We start from the raw sequence: 21,618 nt of genomic DNA on the forward strand, positions 1-21,618 counted from the left end.
TGGCGGAGGCGGAAGCGGCGGCGGGCGGGATGGAGGAAGCGGAGATGCAGCTGAAGGTGAAGAAAGGTGGGAAAAACGGGAAAACCGGGAACGGAGCGGGGAAAACGGGAATGGAGCGGGGAAAACGGGAATGGAGCGGGGAAAACGGGAATGGAGCGGGAAAAAACGGGAATGGAGCGGGGAAAACGGGAATGGAGCGGGGAAAACGGGAATGGAATGGGAAAAAACCGGGAATGGAGCGGGAAAACCGGGAATGGAGCGGGGAAAACGGGAATGGAGCGGGAAAAACCGGGAATGGAGCCGGGAAAACGGGAATGGAGCGGGGAAAACGGGAATGGAGCGGGGAAAACGGGAATGGAGCGGGAAAACCGGGAATGGAGCGGGAAAAACCGGGAATGGAGCGGGGAAAACGGGAATGGAATGGGAAAAAACCGGGAATGGAGCGGGAAAACCGGGAATGGAGCGGGGAAAACCGGGAATGGAGCGGGAAAAACGGGACCGGGACTGGATTTCTAGGCGCTATTTCCCTGGATTTCTAGGAGCTGTTTCCATGGATTTCTAGGAGCTATTTCCATGGATTTCTGTGGACTTCTCTGGAGATGTTTCTATAAATATCCATGGACAGATTTCTGTGGGTTTCTCTGGATTTCTGTAGAGGTTTTTATGGGTTTCTGTGGATTTCTAGGAGATATTTCCCGGGATTTCTAGGAGCTATTTCCATGGATTTTTGTGGATTTTCATGGATATTTCCCCCCGTTAATTCCCGTTTTTTCCCATTTTTCCCCATTTTTCCCGCAGTGACAGACAAGTTCACGGAGAGCCTGTACGTGCTGCACAACGAGCCCTCGGTGCCGCTGGCCCGGCCATGGGAGTTCCTATGGATTTTTATGGATATTTCCCCCCGTTAATTCCCGTTTTTTCCCATTTTTTCCCGTTTTTTCCCGTTTTTCCCGCAGTGACAGACAAGTTCACGGAGAGCCTGTACGTGCTGCACAACGAGCCCTTGGTGGCGCTGGCCCAGCCATGGGAGTTCCTATGGATTTTTATGGATACTTCCCACTGTTAATTCCCGTTTTTTCCCATTTTTTCCCGTTTTTCCTGCAGTGACAGACAAGTTCACGGAGAGCCTGTACGTGCTGGCCAACGAGCCCTCGGTGGCGCTGTACCGGCTGCAGGAGCACGTGCGCCGCTCCCTGCCCGAGCTGGCCCAGCACAAGGTGGGAATCCCGGGAATTCCGGGAATTCCGGGGCTTTTCCAGGTCTTTCCTTCCCTTTCCTGCTTCCCCTGGAAGTTTGACCGTTCTCATAAAGCTCCTTTCGCTTTTTGATGGAATTCCCTCCCCAGACCCCCGTTCCCATGGAGACCCCCCCGATCCCCGTTTTCCCTGATCCCTGTTTTCCCTGTTTTCCCTGTTTCCCTGATCCCTGTTTCCCTATTCCCTGTTTTCCCTGTTTCCCTGATCCCTGTTTTCCCTGATCCCTGTTTTCCCTGTTTTCCCTGATCCCTGTTTTCCCTGTTTCCCTGATCCCTGTTTTCCCTGTTTTCCCTGTTTCCCTGATCCCTGTTTTCCCTGTTTCCCTGATTCCTGTTTTCCCTGATCCCTGTTTTCCCTGTTTTCCCCGTTTCCCTGATCCCTGTTTTCCCTGATCCCTGATCCCTGTTTCCCTATTCCCTGTTTCCCTATTCCCTGTTTTCCCTGTTTTCCCTGTTTCCCTGATCCCTGTTTCCCTATTCCCTGTTTCCCTATTCCCTGTTTTCCCTGTTTTCCTGATCCCTGTTTTCCTGATCCCTGTTTCCCTGATCCCTGTTTTCCCTGATCCCTGTTTTCCCTGATCCCTGTTTTCCCTGATCCCTGTTTCCCCTGTTTTCCCTGTTTCCCTATTCCCTGTTTCCCTATTCCCTGTTTTCCCTGTTTTCCTGATCCCTGTTTTCCCTGTTTCCCTGATCCCTGTTTTCCCTGATCCCTGTTTTCCCTGATCCCTGTTTTCCCTGATCCCTGTTTCCCTGATCCCTGTTTCCCCTGTTTTCCCTGTTTTCCTGATCCCTGTTTTCCCTGTTTCCCTATTCCCTGTTTTCCCTATTCCCTGTTTTCCCTGTTTTCCTGATCCCTGTTTTCCCTGTTTCCCTATTCCCTGTTTCCCTATTCCCTGTTTTCCCTGTTTTCCCTGTTTCCCTGATCCCTGTTTTCCCTGTTTCCCTATTCCCTGTTTTCCCTGTTTTCCTGATCCCTGTTTCCCTATTCCCTGTTTCCCTATTCCCTGTTTTCCCTGTTTCCCTGATCCCTGTTTTCCCTGTTTTCCCTGTTTTCCTGATCCCTGTTTTCCCCCCTGCAGTCGGACATGCAGAGCTGGGAGGAGCAGAGCCAGGGAGCCATCTACACCGTGGAGTACGCCTGCAGGTCTGGGGATCCCGGAATTCCCGGAATTCCGGGCTGGAAAACGCGCCAGGGAGCCGGGAATGGGGCTGGGGGGAGGCTGGGGTTTGGGATTTGCACCCTGGGAGGAGGGGAATTCCTGGAATTTTGGGTGGGAAAATCCAGGGAATGAGCTGGGATTTGGGATGAGCTTTGAGTTCTTAGCAGGAATTTGACTTTGAGAGGGAAATTCCTGGAATTCCAGGCTGGAAAACAGAGCAGGATCCCGGGAATGAATTGGGATTTGGGATTTTCACTTTGAAAGGGAAATTCCTGGAATTCCAGGCTGGAAAGCACAGCGGGATCCCGGGAATGAGTTGGGAAGAGGTGGGATTTGGGATTTTCACTTTGAGAGGGAAATTCCTGGAATTCTGGGCTGGAAAACAGAGCAGAATCCTGGGAATGAATTGGGATTTGGGATTTTCACTTTGAGAGGGAAATTCCTGGAATTCTGGGCTGGAAAACAGAGCAGGATCCCGGGAATGAATTGGGATTTGGGATTTTCACTTTGAGAGGGAAATTCCTGGAATTCCGGGCTGGAAAGCACAGCGGGATCCTGGGAATGAACTGGGATTTGGGATTTTCACTTTGAGAGGGAAATTCCTGGAATTCTGGTCTGGAAAGCACAGCAGGATCCCGGGAAGAGCTGGGATTTGGGAACACCCGGCAGGAATTTGGGGCCTTGGTGGGAGTTCCCCACCTTCCCACAGCACCAAGCTCCTCCGGCCCGAGGTTTCCCGGGATCGGGGAGGGGAGCAGCCGAACTCTGGGAATTCCAGCTCCGTCCCTGTCCCGCTTTTCCCGCCTTTGCAGCGCCGTCAGGAGCATGGCGGACAGCAGCGTGTGCTTCCGCAGCATCGACAGCCTGCTCCGGAATTCCATCGCCACCCGGGAGCGGCTGGGCAGGTACCGGACCCGGGAGCAGGGAGCTGGGCCGGAATTCCCAGAATCCAGGGAGGAGGGAGCCGGGACGGAATTCCCAGAATCTGGGGAGGAGGGAGCCGGGACGGAATTCCCAGAATCTGGGGAGCAGGGAGCCGGGACGGAATTCCCGGAATCCGGGGAGCAGGGAGCCGGGACGGAATTCCCAGAATCCGGGGAGCAGGGAGCCGGGACAGAATTCCCAGAATCCGGGAGAGGAGAGAGCCGGGCCGGAATTCCCCAAATCCGGGAGCAGGGAGCCGGGACGGAATTCCCAGAATCCGGGGAGGAGGGAGCCGGGACGGAATTCCCAGAATCCGGGCAGGAGGGAGCTGGGCCGGAATTCCCAGAATCCGGGAGAGGAGGGAGCCGGGACGGAATTCCCAGAATCCGGGCAGGAGGGAGCCGGGCCGGAATTCCCAGAATCCGGGGAGCAGGGAGCCAGGGCGGAATTCCCAGATCCGGGGAGGAGGGAGCCGGGACGGAATTCCCAGAATCCGGGGAGGAGGGAGCCGGGACGGAATTCCCAGAATCCGGGGAGGAGGGAGCCGGGACGGAATTCCCAGAATCCGGGGAGGAGGGAGCTGGGATGGAATTCCCGAGCATCCCTGAACCCCAAATCTGGGAGAGGAGGGAGCCAGGATGAGCCAGGACAGCATTCCTGCTTTTTCTGAACCCGAAATTTGGGAAAGGGCTGAGCCAAGACAGCATTCCCACTTTTCCTGAACCCGAAATCTGGGAAAGGAGGGAGCCAGGACAGCATTCCCACTTTTCCTGAACCCGAAATCTGGGAAAGGAGGGAGCCAGGACAGCATTCCCACTTTTCCTGAACCCGAAATCTGGGAAAGGAGGGAGCCAGGACAGCATTCCTGCTTTTCTTGCCACAAATCCCAGGAAAAACCCCTTATCCCAACCACCACCAGCAGTGGGAATTTTGGAAGGAAACCCCAAATTTCCCACATTTCCAGCCTGCTGCGTGTGACTTTTCCTTTTTCCTTCCACAGCACCATCACCCCCCAATCCAAGAATCCTCCAGGCACTTCCTGATTTTCCATCCTGAATTTCCCAACCTTGGGAAGAAGTGGGAAAAAACCTCTGGGGCTGCACAGGTAGAGAAGCCCCTGAATTCCCAGAGGGGAAAAAAGAGCTGGAAAAATCCCAAATCCTGCTTTTTTTGGGCCTCTTTTCCGTGGGTTGTGTTTCACCTTCCCAGTTTTTTTCCAGGCTTTTTTATTCCCAAAAAAACAAGAAAAAAAACCAACCCAAATGAGGTTTTGCTTTGGGAATTTTGTGTGAAAATCTGGAATTTCAGCACACAAAAGCTTTTTTTGAGGAATTCTCCAGTTCCCGGCTGGTGCCGGGGAATTGCTGGGATTGGTTTTAATGAGGACGAGAATAAAAAGGAGGAAAAAAACCCCAAAAAATCCTCCCAAAAAAAAAAGAAAATTCCTCTGAAAGGTTTTCAGCGTTTCTCCTGTCGCCCTGGGAGCTCGGAGCTGCTTTTTCATCCGGCCCCGGTTCCCCCGGAGCCCTCCGAGCATCCCCGGTCCCGCTTCCCCCGGAGCCCTCCGAGCATCCCCGGTCCCTCCCGAGCCCCGGTCCCGCCTCTCCGGTCCCGGTCCCGCCCCTCCGAACATCCCCGGTCCCGCCCGACCGGTCCCGGTTCCCCCGGAGCCCTCTGAGCATCCCCGGTCCCTCCGGCCCCGGTCCTGCCCCTCCACTCCCGGTTCTGTCCCTCCGAGCATCCCCGGTCCCGGTTTCCCCGGAGCCCTCCGAGCATCTCCGGTCCCTCCCGAGCCCCGGTCCCGCCCGACCGGTCCCGGTTCCGCCGGGCCCCTCCGAGCATCCCCGGTCCCTCCGGCCCCGGTCCCGCCGGCCCCGGTCCCGCCGCTCCCGAGCCCCGGTCCCGCCCCACCGGTCCCGGTCCTGCCCCTCGAGTCCCGGTCCCGCCTCTCCCGGTCCCTCCGGCCCCGGTCCCGCCTCTCCCGGTCCCTCCGGTCCCGGTCCCGCCTCTCCCGAGCCCCGGTCCCTGGAGCCCCGGTTCCCGGTGCCCCGCGGCTCTGGCCGGTCGGGCCCGGGCTGCCCCGGTGCTGCGGCTGCCGTGGAGGCGGCGGAGCAGGAGGCAGCTCACGCTGAGCACCGGGCGGAGCGCGGCCGGTACCGGCGGCGGAGCGGCCCCGGGAGCGACCGGGCCGTGGCAGCGGAAAGGTCCCGGGGAGCGGCGGCGCCGTCAGGGCTCGCTGCGGTTCCCGGAGGGCATGGCGGGGCCGGTACCGGCACCGGGAGAACCGGGGGTGCGCGCTCCCCGGCTCCTCCGTGCCGCCGCTCCGGGAATGGGAACCGGGACCGGGCACCGGGGCGGGCCCGTCCTGCCTCCGGTCCGGGACCGTCCCGGGCCGCTCCGCCCCCGGTGAGGCCCCGGGAGCCTCCCGGGGCAGCGGGAGGGGTGGAGGGGACTGAGGACGGACGGACAGACGGACGCGGAGCCGCTCCCGCCGTTCCCAGCGCTGGGAAACCGCGGGATCGAGCCCCGGTGTGACCCCGGGCGGGACGGGGGCACGGCGATCGCCCGGTCCCGCGTCCCCCGGGGAGCTCCCGGAACGTTCCCGGTCCCGCGGGGCTGGGAAAGGACCCCGGGACCCCCGCGCCGTTCCCGTGCCCGGTAAAGACCCCGGGGCTCCTCCGGGACCGGACAGCGGGAAAATCCTCCCGGGGCACCGGGCACCTGCCTGGCACGGAACTGCCGCGGAGCCGCGACGAGGGGACCCACGGGGGGACCCACGGGGGGACACGCGAGGGGACACACGAGGGGACACACGAGGGGACACCGGGGTCCCGCGCCCGCGGGTGCCACCCAGGCCACTCCCCCATCCCGGTGTCCCCTGCTGTCTGTCCTTGTCCCTCTGTCCGTCCCTGTCCCCCTCTGTCCCCCTCTGTCCCTCCCTGTCCCTCTGTCCCTCCCTGTCCCTCTGTCCCTCTGTCCCTCTGTCCCTCCCTGTCCCCCTCTGTCCCTTCCTGTCCCTCTGTCCCTCCCTGTCCCTCTCTGTCCCCCTCTGTCCCCCTCTGTCCCCCTGTCCCTCTGTCCCCCTCTGTCCCTCCCTGTCCCTCTGTCCCTCCCTGTCCCTCTGTCCCTCTGTCCCCCTCTGTCCCTCCCTGTCCCTCCCTGTCCCTCTGTCCCTCTGTCCCCCTCTGTCCCTCCCTGTCCCCCTCTGTCCCTCCCTGTCCCCCTGTCCCCCTGTCCCTCTGTCCCCCCCGTTCCCCTCTGTCCGTCCCTGTCCCCTCTCTGTCCCTCCCTGTGTCCCTCTGTCCCTCCCTGTCCCTCCCTGTCCCTCTGTCCCTCCCTGTGTCCCTCTGTCCCTCCCTGTCCCCTCTCTGTCCCTCTGTCCCTCTGTCCCTCTGTCCCTCTGTCCCTCCCTGTCCCTCTGTCTCTCTGTCCCTCTGTCCCCTCTCTGTCCCCCTGTCCCCCTCTGTCCCCCTGTCCCTCCCTGTCCCTCTCTGTCCCTCTGTCCCCCTGTCCCTCTGTCCCTCCCTGTCCCTCCCTGTGTCCCTCTGTCCCCCCCTGTCCCACAAAGTCCCTTTGGGGCAGCTCCACACCCGCGGGACCCGCCACCATCCCGCAGCGCACCCCGGGGTCTGTCACCTCCCCGGGCTGGGGACAGGGAGCGGCAGTGGCACCGGGAGGGTGGCACGGAGGCGTCACCCGGTGTCCCCGGTGCCTCCCTGTGGCGCTGCCACCCTCGGGGACCGGCTGGCACGGGAGGAGGGAGAGGCGGCTGCGTTTCTAAAATAAAAAATGCAATTAAAAGAAGGGGGTGCTTTGGGGGTCCCCGCTTGGGGCTCGGGAGGTTTTTCCACCGCGGTTTCGCTGAGCCCTCGGTGACATTGGGGACCGCGGGGGTGACACTCCCAAACCCTGCGGCTGAAGGGGCTGGCGGTGCCGGGGGACCCCCTGAAACCTCAGTGGGATCTGCCACGAACCCCGCCCGGAGCTGCGCCCCAAAACCTCGCCCCAGCCCGGCCGGAACCCCTCGGTGAGGGCTCAGTATCCCCCGGGACCCCCAAACTTCACCATCCCCGGGCCCCAAACTGCCCCTTGTCCTGCCCTCCAAATCCCCCATCGCAGCCCCAATCTGCTCATCCTCACCGCTCTTCCAGCCCCAAATTCCCCCAAACCCATCCCAGGGTCCCCAAATCCCCCCGAAATCCCCCCAAACCCGCCGCGCGCGAAACCTCCCCGGCCCCGCCCCTTTCCTTGGCCCCGCCCCTAACCCGCACGGAGGCGTGGCTATGCAAATACACACCCGCCGTCAGCCAATGGCAGAACATCCCGGCTGCTATATGCAAATTATCCGGCGGGATGGGCGGGGTTATGCAAATGTAAGCGGCGGCGCTCGCTGCGGCGGCGGCAGCGCGCTCCGGGGGCACGGACGGGACCGGGACCGAACCGGGACTGAACCGGGACCGAACCGGGACCAGCACCGGGACCAGCACCGGGACCAGCACCGGGGCCGCCCCGGCTCCGCCGCAGCGCCGGGAGGGCGCGGAGCCGCCGAGGAGGAAGCGCCGCTGCCCAGGTGCGTGTCCCGCGGCGGGCACGGGGGTCCGCGCCCCGGTGTGACCGGCACCGGGCGGAGGGGACAGCGGCAGGCCACGGCGGCGCTGTCTGCCCCGCTTTTCTCCGCCCGGGGCTCCGTCCCCGTGCGGGCGGCCGCGCCGTCGGGGCGCACGGGCAGGGGGAGCGGGGCGGCCCCGGGGAGGGGCCGGTGCGGCCGGGCCGGCGCCCGGCGGGCTGCTCTGGGCACGGCGGAGCCCCGGCCCCCGCCCCGCCGTCTCGGGATGGCGGGCTATAAAAAGCCTGTGGTTTGCGCCGAGCTCGGGGCGGTTATTTTTACTCGTGTCTGTGCAGGGAGGAACGCCCGGGTTTAACCCAAAAGCGCAGCCTGGGTGGCAGCCGCCCTGCCCCGGCCCCGCCGCCGCCTCCCCGCCACCCCCGGGGCCACCGGCGCCGCTGGGGGCTGGGGCTGAGCGCACGGCGCAGGGGGAAACTGAGGCACGGCACCGGCGAGCCGCTGGCTCGACGCGGCTGTAGCGAGAGCGGTGCCAGCGCCCCTGGTCACCCCCGACGGCGCTGGCACCTCGCTGGGGTGGCACAGCGGCCTGGCCGCTCCCAGGACGTGCCGGTGGCAGCCCGGGTCCTTCCCGCTCCCGGGAGGGGACGGGACACGGCCGGGGCTCCTGCCAGGGGCATCTCCGGGGTGGTGGCACCTCCACGTGGCATCTCCGGGGTGGTGGCACCTCCATGTGGCATCTCCGGGGTGTCCCAGTGCACCTGGGTCCCCCTGGCACCCGTGGAGTGTGAGGTGGATCCTCTGCCAGATCCCCTCTGCCAGCGTGTCCCCGTCCCTGTCCCATCCCTGTCCCCGTCCCTGTCCCGTCCCTGTCCCATCCCTGTCCCCGTCCCCGTCCCCGTCCCTGTCCCTGTCCCTGTCCCTGTCCCTGTCCCTGTCCCTGTCCCTGTCCCTGTCCCATCCCTGTCCCTGTCCCCGTCCCTGTCCCGTCCCTGTCCCTTCCCTGTCCCTGTCCCTGTCCCTATACCTGTCCTGTCCCCATCCCTGTCTCTGTCCCCCTGTCCCTGTCCCTGTCCCTGTCCCTGTCCCTGTCCCTTCCCTGTCCCTGTCCCTGTCCCTATACCTGTCCTGTCCCCATCCCTGTCTCTGTCCCCCTGTCCCTGTCCCTGTCCCTGTCCCTGTCCCTTCCCTGTCCCTGTCCCTGTCCCTGTCCCGTCCCTGTCCCATCCCTGTCCCTGTCCCTATACCTGTCCTGTCCCCATCCCCATCCTGTCCCCGTCCCTGTCCCTGTCCCATCCCTGTCCCCATCCCTGTCCCATCCCTGTCCCTGTCCCATCCCTGTCCCTGTCCCATCCCTGTCCCATCCCTGTCCCTGTCCCCATGCTCAACTTTCTGCTCTCCCCATGGGAGAAGCTCTCCCAGCTCTGGATTTTCCCAGCTCTGGAGTTTCCCAGCTCTGCAGTGCCCGGTGGAAGCCCGGGCTGAGCAGGGCCGGGGCCGTGGGCTGTGCCCCCCGGGGACCCTCCTGGCACCCCTGGGTGCAGGGGCTGGGACAGGAGCGTGGGTGCCCGTCCGGCCGCGCCGCCCCTGGCCCGATTCCACGGCCCCGTGCCAGCCGGACGCGGCACGGTGACGTCTGGGGAAGGAGGGAGCTGGATGCAGGCCTCAGGTTCTCCAGGATTTTGGTTCCCAGCCACCTCCAGCACCCACGACATCCCAAAAAAGCAGATTTGGGAACGCGAGGGGACGGGGATCCTGCTGGGTCATGCCAGCTGTGAGGGGCCTGCAAAGCCTGGCACGCTGCTAGGGGGGCACCCAGAAGGATTTGGGGGGAAATTGGGTTCATTTAAACCCCTTGAATTCCCCTCCTCTTCCCAAAAACCCCCCCAGGATTGTCAGGAGCAAACCAGGGAGCACACCCCAAACGAATTCCAGCCCAATCCCACGGGAATTGCGAGGTGCCCTCCTCGGACGTGGCACCCACCGGGGTGGAAGGGGGTCCCCGTGTCCACCCATCCTCCCCAGGCCCGCCTCGTTTTTGGGGCCCTTTCGATCCTCCCTCCTTCCACACACTCATTGTGGAACCGAAAACCCCTCCGCCCGTCGGCACCGGGCCGTGGCAGCGCCCGGGACTTTCGCTCTGTGTCACCCCGGGGTGACAGTGGCAGCGGGGTGGCAGCGGGGTGGCAGCGGGGCCGGAGGGTGGCGGCCCCACAGCCCCCAAAGCTGGCGGGTTTTCGGGTGCCGGGGGATGTTTGGGAGCTGGGGACGGGTTTTGGGGAGGTCGCGGCGGTCCCAAAACCCCCTCGGAGCCGCGTGCCCACCTCTGCCCCATTTCCCAGTGCCCTGGCAGCGCCGCACTGGTTTGCACTGGTCGCTTGTTTAAACAACCTATAAAAAGCAGGAGCGCCCGGCACAAACTCCGCGCTCAACTTTGACTTTTCCCCGTGCCGGGCTCGGGACGCTGCTCACACCAGCCCAGCCATCCCCCGGGATCCCCGGGATCCAAAACCGCGGGGCCGGGCCTGGATTTGTCCCTCTGGGCCCTCCGTGTCCGGTGCTCCTAAAATCCCCCTTTGAAATCCCCATTTTAAAATGTCCAGGTCAAGCCCCCATTCCAAACCCCCATTTTAACTCCCCATTTTGAAATCCCCATTTTAAACTCCCCATTTTAACTCCCCATTTTAAAATCTCCATTTCAAACCCCCATTCTAATTCCCCATTTTAACTCCCCATTTCAAATCCCCATTTTAAACTCCCCATTTTAACTCCCCATTTTAAAATCTCCATTTCAAACCCCCACTTTAATTCCCCATTTTAAAATCCCCATGTCAAACCCCCATGTCAAACCTCCATTTTAACTTCCCACTTTAAAATCTCAATTTCAAACCCCCATTTGAACTCCCCATTTGAAATCCCCATTTTAAACTCCCCATTTCAAGCCCCCATTTGAACTCCCCATTTTAAACTCCCCATTTGAACTCCCCATTTGAAACTTTCCATTTCAAGCCCCCCTTTGAACTCCCCATTTTAAACTCCCCATGTCAAGCCCCCGTTTCCACCCCTGCTGCCCTCCCCGTCCCAGCATCGTCCCCTCCCTCCCGTGGGATTTTTGTGCCCCTGGCTCAGATTTTCCCCTCCTTCGGGATGGAAACTCTTTTCCCTGCTCTAATTGTGTTTTTCCTCCACCGAAACGTTTTTTGGGAGCTGCCAAGTGCCACCAGCGGGTTTCCACAACCCCTCCCCTCCCAGTCCTGCCCAGCCACCCCCGGCTCTCGGATTTGCAGCAAAACCCCCATAATTTGGTAAAAATGACAATTTCCTCCACTTCTTGCACCCCGTCGAGGATGAATCCTGGGTGGCTCCGAGACCCTGCTTGGATTTTAGGGTAAATCCGGTGGATTTGGGATTTCTGGGATCCTCGGGGGGCGTGAAGGTGCTGGAGGCGCCGTTGTGGTGCTGGGATCCCACAGCAGCTCAGGGAAAACTCACGCGGCTCTCCCGGGTTCGTTTGGTCTCAGGTCACTAATTAGGAGCTGGAATTAGGGATTTCCACCCCTGGTGCCGTGCAAATGTCCCCTAAAGGCACAAAGGGTCTGGGGGCTCCTCATAAACCCGATCCCAGCGTGGGGGTCCGGGGAGGCCCCGCTGAGGGTGCTGGGTCCCACCGGGAATGGTTGGGATGAGGCGGGAGCGATCCTGACCCTGATCCCAACCCCAATCCCAACCCTGATCCCAACCCTGACCCTGATCCCAAACCCAATCCTGATCCTGACCCCAACCCCAATCCCAACCCTGATCCCAACCCTGACCCTGATCCCAACCCCAATCCTGATCCTGACCCCAACCCCAACCCCAACCCCAATCCCAACCCTGACCCTGATCCCAACCCCAATCCTGATCCTGACCCCAACCCCAACCCCAACCCCAATCCTGATTCTGACCCCAACCCCAATCCCAACCCTGATCCCAACCCTGACCCCGATCCCAACCCCAATCCCAACCCTGATCCCAAACCCAATCCCAACCCCGATCCCGATCCCAACCCCAGTCCTGATCTTGACCCCGACCCCAACCCAATCCTGATCCCGATCTCAACCCTGACCCCGATCCCAACCCCAATCCTGATCCTGACCCCAAACCCCTGGACCCCCTGGATGGACGGGGACTGTGTCCATGGATCCATCCATCCATTCCTCCATCCATCCATCCATGGAATCATCCATCCATGCATGGATCTGTCTGCCCCTGTGTCCATCCCTCCATCCATCATCCATCCATCCATCCATCCATCATCCATCCATCCATCCATGGATCTGTCCGTCCCTGTGTCCATCCATCATCCATCCATCCATCATCCATCCATCCATCATCCATCCATCCATCCAACCATCCATCCATCCATCCATCATCCATCCATCCATCATCCATCCATCATCCATCCATCCTCCATCCATCCATCCATCCATCCATCCATCCATCCATCCATCCATCCATCATCCATCCTCCATCCATCCATCATCCATCCATCCATCATCCATCCATCCATCATCCATCCATCCATCATCCATCCATCATCCATCCATCCATCATCCATCCATCATCCATCCATCCATCCATCCATCCATCCATCATCCATCCATCATCCATCCATCCATCCATCCATCCATCATCCATCCATCCATCCTCCATCCATCCATCCATCATCCATCCATCCATCATCCATCCATCCATCCATCCATCATCCATCCATCCATCATCCATCCATCATCTATCCATCCATCCATCCATCCTCCATCCATCACCCCCCCCAAAATCCCCCCCAGCTGAGGCTGTGAGGGACACGGGGGGCTCACAGCGGGGCCAGCACCCCCTGCCCCAGACCCCGAGGACCAGCCCCAAGCCCCCACCCCAGAAGGAGCCCGGGGAGCTCGGGATGTCCCCAGGAGCGCCGCAGGTGCCGGAGCCGTTCCAGCACCCCGGGGACCCTTGGGAACGGGAAAACCTCTCCTCTTCCACCGGGGAATTCTCGGCCCTTTCCGGCGGGGCCGGGGCGGTCCGGGCACCCCCGGGACCGCGGAGGGGGCACGGGGGGGGTCGTGCGTGGGCCCGGGGACACCGGGTGGCAGCGGGGCCGTGGGAACGGCAGTGCCGTTTCCTTCCATAAATTAAAATTAGTTTTGATCGGCTAAAAATAGCAGCCGAGCACGATGGCGAAACGGCAACGCGCTCCAGAGGGGGAAGCGGGACGCGCGGGGGCACCGGGGCACCCGAGGGTCCCCAAGCCCACCCCTGGCATCCCGCCTGGCACGGGGGGGTCCCAGAGGTGTCCCCAACACGGAGCTGCCACCCCGCTGCCACCCCACCCCGCTCCTGCCCCGGGCACCCTGGGGACAGCAGGGACACGGCCGGGCCACCTCTGTCCCCACAGCAGGGTGGGCACGGGGGTCCCGTGGGGGCATCTTGGTGCCACGCCTGGTTCTGCCCAAAAATCCCCAGATTTGGGGGGTTTTGGGGTGGGTGTTGCTGTGGGGGCGGCAGAGGAGCAGGAACTGCCCCCGGGACAGGCTCGGGGGGCTCTGGCACCCACAGCCAGGGTGGCACGGGGGTGTCCCAGGCCCGGGACAGGCTCGGGGGGCTCTGGCACCCACAGCCAGGGTGGCACGGGGGTTGTCCCCAGCCCCGGGACAGGCTCGGGGGGCTCTGGCACCCACAGCCAGGGTGGCACGGGGGTGTCCCCAGTGCAGGGACAGGCTCGGGGGGCGCTGGCACCCACAGCCAGGGTGGCACGGGGGTGTCCCAGCCCCGGGACAGGCTCGGGGGGTGCTGGCACCCACAGCCAGGGTGGCACGGGGGTGTCCCAGTTCAGGGACAGGCTCGGGGGGCTCTGGCACCCACAGCCAGGGTGGCACGGGGGTGTCCCCAGTGCAGGGACAGGCTCGGGGGGCGCTGGCACCCACAGCCAGGGTGGCACGGGGGTGTCCCAGCCCCGGGACAGGCTCGGGGGGTGCTGGCACCCACAGCCAGGGTGGCACGGGGGTGTCCCAGTTCAGGGACAGGCTCGGGGGGCTCTGGCACCCACAGCCAGGGTGGCACGGGGGTGTCCCCAGTGCAGGGACAGGCTCGGGGGGTGCTGGCACCCACAGCCAGGGTGGCACGGGGGTGTCCCCAGTGCAGGGACAGGCTCGGGGGGTGCTGGCACCCACAGCCAGGGTGGCACGGGGGTTGTCCCCAGCCCCGGGACAGGCTCGGGGGGCTCTGGCACCCACAGCCAGGGTGGCACGGGGGTGTCCCCAGCCCCGGGACAGGCTCGGGGCGCGTTGGCACCCACAGCCAGGGTGGCACGGGGGTTGTCCCCAGCCCCGGGACAGGCTCGGGGGGCTCTGGCACCCACAGCCAGGGTGGCACGGGGGTGTCCCAGCCCCGCGTCCCTGCCCGGTGGCAGCAGGGCCGGGTGGGTGGTTTCACTTCGCCGTCTCCTCGTGCAGCCACTTCCTGGCCTGCGAGTGGCGGAGGTCAAATTTAGTCTGCTGGAGTTTGAAAAAAAACCCCAAAAAAATTAAAAAAAAAATAAAAATCCCCGAATTGGAAGCTAAAAGCAACCTTTGGGTTTGAGGGACCCTCCCCGCCGCCAGCCCGGCCCCCTTTAAACGCCCTCCCCGTCCCACCGTGAGCAGCTTTGGAGCGGCCTCGCAGCGACCCCCCGGCTTTGGGGCAAGAGCTCTGATCCCAAAATCTGATCCCAAAATCTCCCTGGAGGTTTTTGGGATCACGGCCGGCACCCAAAGGTGCTCGGGAGTGGTGGATGGGGGTGCTTGGGCAAGGCCAAGGGGATTTTTTCCTCCCCTAACCCAGCAGAATTTCCCAATTTTCCCCCATTTTCCGCTTGGCCACCATCATCGCGGAAGAAGAAATGACCGAACTTCCTCTGAAAATCGATTATTTTTCGGCGGCCCCACTTATTTTTGGCGGCGCTGGGGCGGACTCTGCGCGGGGACAGCCCCAGGGCTGCGGGGCTCAGGCGCTTCTCGCTCTCTTCCAGCCCCGAACCCAGCGGAGGAGGCGAAAATGGGCCGGAAAAAGATCCAGATCAGCCGGATTTTGGATCAGCGGAACCGGCAGGTGGGGGGCTGCTGGCTGGGGATGAGCAGGACGGGAGTGAACCCCCCCCGCGCTGCCGGGACCCCGCGGGGAGCGCGTCCGGGGGTCCCGGGCGCCGCTTTTGGGGTGGGGGGGTCTCACGGCCGGCCCGGCAGGTGACCTTCACCAAGCGGAAATTCGGGCTGATGAAGAAGGCGTACGAGCTGAGCGTGCTGTGCGACTGCGAGATCGCCCTCATCATCTTCAACAGCGCCAACCGCCTCTTCCAGTACGCCAGCACCGACATGGACAAGGTGCTGCTCAAGTACACCGAGTACAGCGAGCCCCACGAGAGCCGCACCAACTCCGACATCCTCCAGGTAGCGGCCGGGCCGGCCCCGGGGCCGCGGCGCCCGCGGGGAGCCGCTCACCGGCACCTCCCCGCAGACGCTGAAGCGCAAAGGGCTGGGGCTGGAGAGCCACGAGCTGGAGCTGGACGAGGGCCCGGAGCCGCCCGCGGACCGGGGCAGGGGGCTCGGCGAGGGCGCGGATCTGGCGCGGGCGCGGGCCAGGTTTTACGTGAGTCGCTGGTGGCACGGGGGGTGAGGGTCCCCAGGGATCCTGTGCCCTCCCTGTCCTTGGGTTCTGGTTTGTCCTGCAGGGTCCCGAGGGTCCCCAGGGGTCCTGTCCCCTGGTTTGTCCTCCAGGGTCCCCAGGGGTCCTGTCCCCTCCTGTCCTTGGGTTCTGGTTTGTTCTGCAGGGTCCCGAGGGTCCCCAGGGGTCCTGTCCCCTCCCTGTCCTTGGGTTCTGGTTTGTCCTGCAGGGTCCCGAGGGTCCCCAGGGGTCCTGTGCCCTCCCTGTCCTTGGGTTCTGGTTTGCTCTGCAGGGTCCTGAGGGTCCCCAGGGGTCCTGTCCCCTCCTGTCCTTGGGTTCTGGTTTGTCCTGCAGGGTCCCGAGGGTCCCCAGGGGTCCTGTCCCCTCCTGTCCTTGGGTTCTGGTTTGTCCTGCAGGGTCCCAAGGGTCCCCAGGGGTCCTGTGCCCCGGTTTGTCCTGCAGGGTCCCAAGGGTCCCCAGGGGTCCTGTCCCCTCCTGTCCTTGGGTTCTGGTTTGTCCTGCAGGGTCCTGAGGGTCCCCAGGGGTCCTGTCCCCTGGTTTGTCCTGCAGGGTCCTGAGGGTCCCCAAGAGTCCCCGGGGGTCCCGAGGGGGCTGTCCCTGACCCCCGCGTGTCCCCGGGGGTCCCGAGGGGGCTGTCCCTGACCCCCGCGTGTCCCCGGGGGTCCCGAGGGTACTCTCCCTGACCCCCGCGTGTCCCGCAGAGCCCGGTGCCGCTGCCCGAGGCCGCCCACGGCAGCTCGCCCCCGGCCGCCGAGGCGTCCCTGGGCAGCGGCAGCTCCCCGCAGGGCCGGGGCCGCTCTCCCGCCGCCAGAGCCGCGGCCCCAAAGCCACCGGGACGGTCCCCAGGGCCACCGCCCCCAGGTAGGCTCGGGGACACTGATGGGGGGTGGCTACAGGGCAAGGGACCCTGCCGTGGGTGTCCTGTCCCCACCCTGGCACCACCATGGGCCACCGTCCTTGCTGTGGGACCCCAGTGCCCACCGTGGGCACCCCATCCCTGCCATGGGACACCTCATGCCCACCATGGACACCTCATCCGCCCATGGGACACCTCATGCCCACCCTGGGCACCCCAACCCCACCATGGACACCCCATCGCCACCCTGGGCACCCCATCCCTGCCATGGGACACCTCATCCCCCCATGGACACCCCATCCCTGCCATGGGACACCTCATGCCCACCCTGGGCACCCCATTCCCACCATGGACACCCCATGCCTGCCATGGGACACCCCATTCCCACCATGGACACCCCATCCCTGCCATGGGACACCTCATCCCCCCATGGACACCTCATCCCCCCATGGACACCTCATCCCCCCATGGACACCCCATTCCCACCATGGACACCCCATCGCCACCCTGGGCACCCCATCCCTGCCATGGGACACCTCATGCCCACCCTGGGCACCCCATTCCCACCATGGACACCCCATCCCTGCCATGGGACACCCCATTCCCACCAGGGACACCCCAACCCCACCATGGACACCCCATCCCCACCACCATGGACACCCCACCCTGGACCACCATCCCCACCCTGGGCCCCCTATTCCCTCCCTGGACCCCCCCATCCCCACCCTGGACACCCCATCCCCACCCTGGACCACCATCCCCACCCTGGGCACCCCAACCCCGCCCTGGACACCCCAACCCCGCCATGGACACCCCATCCCCACCACGGATACCCCATCTCCCCATGGACACCCCACCCTGGACACCCCATTCCCTCCCTGAGCCCCCCATCCACCCTGGGCCCCCCATCCCCGCCCGTGCCCCCGGCCCGCCCGTGTCCCTTCCCGGGCAGCTCCGGAGCCCCGCGGGGATTTTCCCCGCCGGCCCCGATGCAAAGCGCGGCCCGCGGGGCGTGTCCGGCCGCGGGGCCGGGGCTGCGTGGGTGCCGCGGGGCCGGGGCTGGCACAGCGGCCCGAGCCGGCTCCAGCGGCTTCCTGAGCCCTGCCAGCCCCGCTGTGCCCCCTGAGCCCTGCCAGCCCCACTGCCCTGCCAGCCCCGCTGTGCCCAGCCCGCAGCCGTGCCCTCGCCCCGGCCCGCCGGCGGCACAGCCCGGCTCGGGCTCATCCCCTGCGGGTGACGGGGACAGAAAAGCGGCTGGAAGCGCCGCAAACGGAGCCTTGAGCCGTGGAAAGCCCCGGGGGGTGCGCGGTGCCGCGGGATGGGCACAGGGGCACAGGCAGCAGCAGCATCCCAAACCCTTGGGTGGGCACCTCAAGCTCACCAGACGTTCCCACGGCACATCCCGGCCGCCCGTGGGTGCCCCCGCAGCAGGGGGCTCATCTGCGTGTCCCCCTGTCCCCGTCCCCCTGTCCCCCTGTCCCTGTCCCTGTCCCTGTCCCTGTCCCTGTCCCTGTCCCTGTCCCCCTGTCCCTGTCCCTGTCCCTGTCCCCCTGTCCCTGTCCCTATCCCTGTCCCTGTCCCTGTCCCTGCCCTGTCCCTGTCCCTGTCCCTTTCCCTGTCCCCCTGTCCCTGTCCCTGTCCCTGTCCCTGTCCCTTTCCCTGTCCCCCTGTCCCCTGTCCCGTCCCCCTGTCCCTGTCCCTGCCCTGTCCCCAGGTCTCAGCTACCCCCTGTTCCCCTCCGCCGGCCTGAGCCGCTCCCTGGCCACCAAGACGCCGCCGCTGTTCCTGGGGGCCGAGGGCCGGAGGGGCGAGAGCCAGGGCGGCCCGGCCAGCGGCCGGAGCGGCGCCAGCGCAGCGGTGAGTCGGCTGTCCCCAGGGCCACGCGGTGTCCCCAGGGTTACACGGTGTCCCCAGGGCCACGCGGTGTCCCCGAGGCCACACGGCTGTCCCCAGGGTTACACGGTGTCCCCATGGTCACACAGCTGTCCCCAAGGCCACAGGGTGTCCCCAAGGCCACCCGGCTGTCCCCATGGCCACACGGTGTCCCCATGGTCACACAGCTGTCCCCAGTGCCACACGGTGTCCCCATGGCCACACGGTGTCCCCGGGGTTACACGGTGTCCCCAAAGCCACAGGGTGTCCCCAAGGCCACCCGGCTGTCCCCAGTGCCACATGACTGTCCCCAATGCCACATGGCTGTCCCCATGGCCACACGGTGTCCCCATGGCCACACAGCTGTCCCCAGGGTTACATGGCTGTCCCCAGTGCCACACGGTGTCCCCGGGGTTACACGGCTGTCCCCAACGCCACCCGGCTGTCCCCAGTGCCACACGGTGTCCCCAAAGCCACAGGGTGTCCCCAAGGCCACCCGGCTGTCCCCATGGTCACACAGCTGTCCCCAGTGCCACCCGGTTGTCCCCAAGGCCACACGGTGTCCCCAGGGTTACACGGTGTCCCCAGTGCCACCCGGCTGCCCCCTCCCCAAACCCCACTCCTCCCATCCGCCCCTCCCTCCGGGGCCGGGGGGCTCGGGGCAGGGTGGGGAGGGGTCCCGCGGGGTTCGGGGCACGGCTCCCATTGGGGTCCCCCCGTTTCCCGCAGCGGCCGCTGTACCCCGCGCTCAGCCCGGGCAGCTCCGGCCCCCCGAGCCACGGCCTCGCCGGTTTCCCCTTCCTCGGCCCGGCGCCGGCGGGTGAGTGGCGGTCCCCCGGGCTCGGCACGGCCTCGTCCCCTCCCCTGGTCACCGTCCCCGCTCACCGTGTCCTCCCACCCCGCAGATTTTGGGGCTGGCGAGGTCCTGCCGCCCCCCGGCTTCCTGCAGCCCCCGGCGTGGCAGCACCCCCGGGACATGGCAGCGCTGGGGTGAGCACGGGGGGACAGGGGACAGGGACAGGGGGACAGGGGACAGGGACAGGGGACAGGGACAGGGGGACAGGGACAAGGACAGGGGGACAGGGACAGGGGGACAGGGACAGGGGGACAGGGGACAGAGGACAGGGACAGGGGGACAGGGGACAGGGGGACAGGGGGACAGGGGACAGAAGACAGGGACAGGGGGACAGGGGGACAGGGACAGGGGGACAGGGGGACAGGGGACAGGAGATAGGGACAGGGGGACAGGGGGGACAGGGACAGGGGGACAGGGGACAGAGGACAGGGACAGGAGGACAGGGGGGACAGGGTGGGGACAGACTGGGGACGACATGGCAGCGGTGGGATGAGCACGGGGGGGACAGGGGGGACATGGGGACAGAGGGGACAGGGTGGGGGACCGGGGGGGGACAGGGTGGGGGACAGGGTGGGGAACCAGGCAAGATGGGGGGACAGGGCGGGGGACAGGCTGGGGACGACATGGCAGCACTGGGGTGAGGACGGGGGTGGCCCTGGGGCAGGGGACAGTGGGGACAAGGCAAGGGTGACCCCATTCTGCCGCTGCCACCCCCAGCCATGGGCGCTGCTGGCACCGAGGGGCAGCCGCCCCCCACCAGGGCGCTCTCGGGGGGTCACCCCGAGGCGCCCCCAGCTCGTTTCCAGCCGGGTTCCCCCACGGATCTTGTCCCCACGTGTGTCCCCACGCCGGTCACACTCCTGGCTCCCAGCAGCCGTGGGGCCCAACTGGGCCAGAACCAGCCCAGGAGGGGAGCTCGGGGGGGTCTCAAGCCCTCAGGGGGTACCCGCGGGGGACACGGGGACACCCCTCAGCCCGTCCCCTCTCGCCCAGGGCCGGCAGCCGCATCGTGCCCGCGGAGGAGCCGGCCGCGGTGCCCGGCGCGTCCCCGCAGCGCCAGGCCATCAGCATCAAGTCGGAGCGGGTGTCGCCGGGGCTGGGCTGTCCCCCGGGCACCCCCCAGCCCCCCCTGGCCAGCCTGGCGACCCTCAGCGAAGCCTCCCGAGCCCCCGGCGACCTCCAGCCCCGCGACGACTTCGCCAAGGGCTTCCCCCCGTACGCGCCGGGGCCGCTGCCGCTCCCCGCGCGGAGGGGAGCGCCCGTGGACGTTTGGCAGAGATAGCGAGACCGGCGGGGCGTGGGGAGGGCGAGCACCCAGCCCGGGGGAGCGGCCCCCCGCTTCTCCGCCGTCTCAGCCCCTCGGGAACCCCCCCGTGCCCGTGGCGGTGCCACCGGGCTGCCCGCAGGGTCACTGTCCCCCAGCCTGGGGCTGCGGCTCCTTGAGACCCTCCCCAAGCCCCCCAAATGCCACCAAGCCCCCTCCTCTCGGCTCTGCCCGGCGCTGTGGCGGTGTCGGTCCGGTGGCGCCGTCCCCGCCGGTCCCCGCCCGTCCCCGCCGGTCCCCGCCCGTGCCAGCAGCGCGTCCCCGGCCGGCGGAGAGGCCGGGAGGTGCCACGCGGTGGCAGCAGGACCGAGAGCGGCGGCGGCCGCTCCATCCGTGCGGCCCCGGCGCCGTTGGGCGGCCGCGGGGAGCGGGGAGGGCGCAGGGCACGGGCGGTGGGCGCTGCGCCCCCAGCCAGGGGCTCGTTTCTATTTATTATCTCCGCACCAATAAAGAGCTGGGGGCCTCGGCGTGTCTGCTGTGCGGTTTTTGGGGCCAGGCAGCCCGCCTTGGGGCGGCACGGCGCCGATGGGCCCGAGGGGAGAGGCGGCACCCGCCCGCGCCCCCTCGGGATCAGCGTCGCTGTCCCCCCCGCGTGTCCCCGGGCTCGGAGCCACTCTCGGGGGTCACCGGCCAGCGGGGGTCACCCCCGCTCTGCCGTGCGGCTCCCACCCCCCGGTGACCCCAAAAAATCCTCTCGGGGCTCTCAGAGCAGGTGGGAGAAGGGAAAACCCCCTCGAAGCGGGGTTTGGGGGGCACGGAGGGGGTTAAGGGGGGGTGGGCCCGGCCCAGCTGAGCTGAGCCTGTTTTAGCTCAGGACTGGGCTGGGTTTGGGGGTCCTGCCGAGTTTTGGCACACCTGGGGCCGGTGGTGTGCTGGGTACGGCCACGGCCACGCCGCTGAGGTGACCGAGGGGGACAGCGGGGCCCTGCGGCGCCAGCACCCACAGGGACATTCTGGGGGGGCTCGGGCACCCCCAGCTCGGGATCGGGCAAGGCTGGGGGTCCCCCACACGCCCCAGGGCCGAGCTGGGCCCCTTCCCTCGGCTGGGGCCGGGGCTGGGGGGGGGGGATTACAGCCCCGAGATTAAAACCCGGGCGGGAGATTAATCCCGG

At 65.5% G+C, this 21,618-nt stretch overlaps 3 protein-coding genes across 3 annotated transcripts; all 3 read left to right on the forward strand.

Annotated features, from left to right (window-relative positions):
* Positions 1-4: 4 nt before the first annotated feature.
* On the forward strand, positions 5-4,792 carry BORCS8 (BLOC-1 related complex subunit 8). The gene is made up of 5 exons (XM_077788875.2): positions 5-66; positions 1,105-1,217; positions 2,335-2,399; positions 3,228-3,320; positions 4,340-4,792. Exons 1-5 carry the CDS (start codon positions 30-32, stop codon positions 4,380-4,382), a joined length of 351 nt encoding a protein of 116 aa, XP_077645001.1. The 5' UTR covers positions 5-29; the 3' UTR covers positions 4,383-4,792.
* A 1,839-nt stretch (positions 4,793-6,631) lies between these two features.
* Positions 6,632-15,767, forward strand: LOC146765049 (myocyte-specific enhancer factor 2B-like). Its single transcript, XM_085562291.1, has 4 exons — positions 6,632-7,909; positions 14,946-15,025; positions 15,160-15,363; positions 15,431-15,767. Exons 2-4 carry the CDS (start codon positions 14,972-14,974, stop codon positions 15,587-15,589), a joined length of 417 nt encoding a protein of 138 aa, XP_085418417.1. The 5' UTR covers positions 6,632-7,909; positions 14,946-14,971; the 3' UTR covers positions 15,590-15,767.
* Positions 15,768-17,443: 1,676 nt separating this feature from the next.
* Positions 17,444-21,210, forward strand: LOC110478323 (myocyte-specific enhancer factor 2B). The gene is made up of 5 exons (XM_085562164.1): positions 17,444-17,492; positions 18,169-18,311; positions 19,056-19,146; positions 19,232-19,316; positions 20,176-21,210. Exons 1-5 carry the CDS (start codon positions 17,444-17,446, stop codon positions 20,462-20,464), a joined length of 657 nt encoding a protein of 218 aa, XP_085418290.1. The 3' UTR covers positions 20,465-21,210.
* The last annotated feature ends 408 nt before the right edge of the window (positions 21,211-21,618 follow it).

The sequence above is a fragment of the Lonchura striata genome, chromosome 28, assembly GCF_050655825.1.
Source record: "Lonchura striata isolate lonStrDom1 chromosome 28, ASM5065582v1, whole genome shotgun sequence".
Taxonomy (NCBI): domain Eukaryota; kingdom Metazoa; phylum Chordata; class Aves; order Passeriformes; family Estrildidae; genus Lonchura; species Lonchura striata.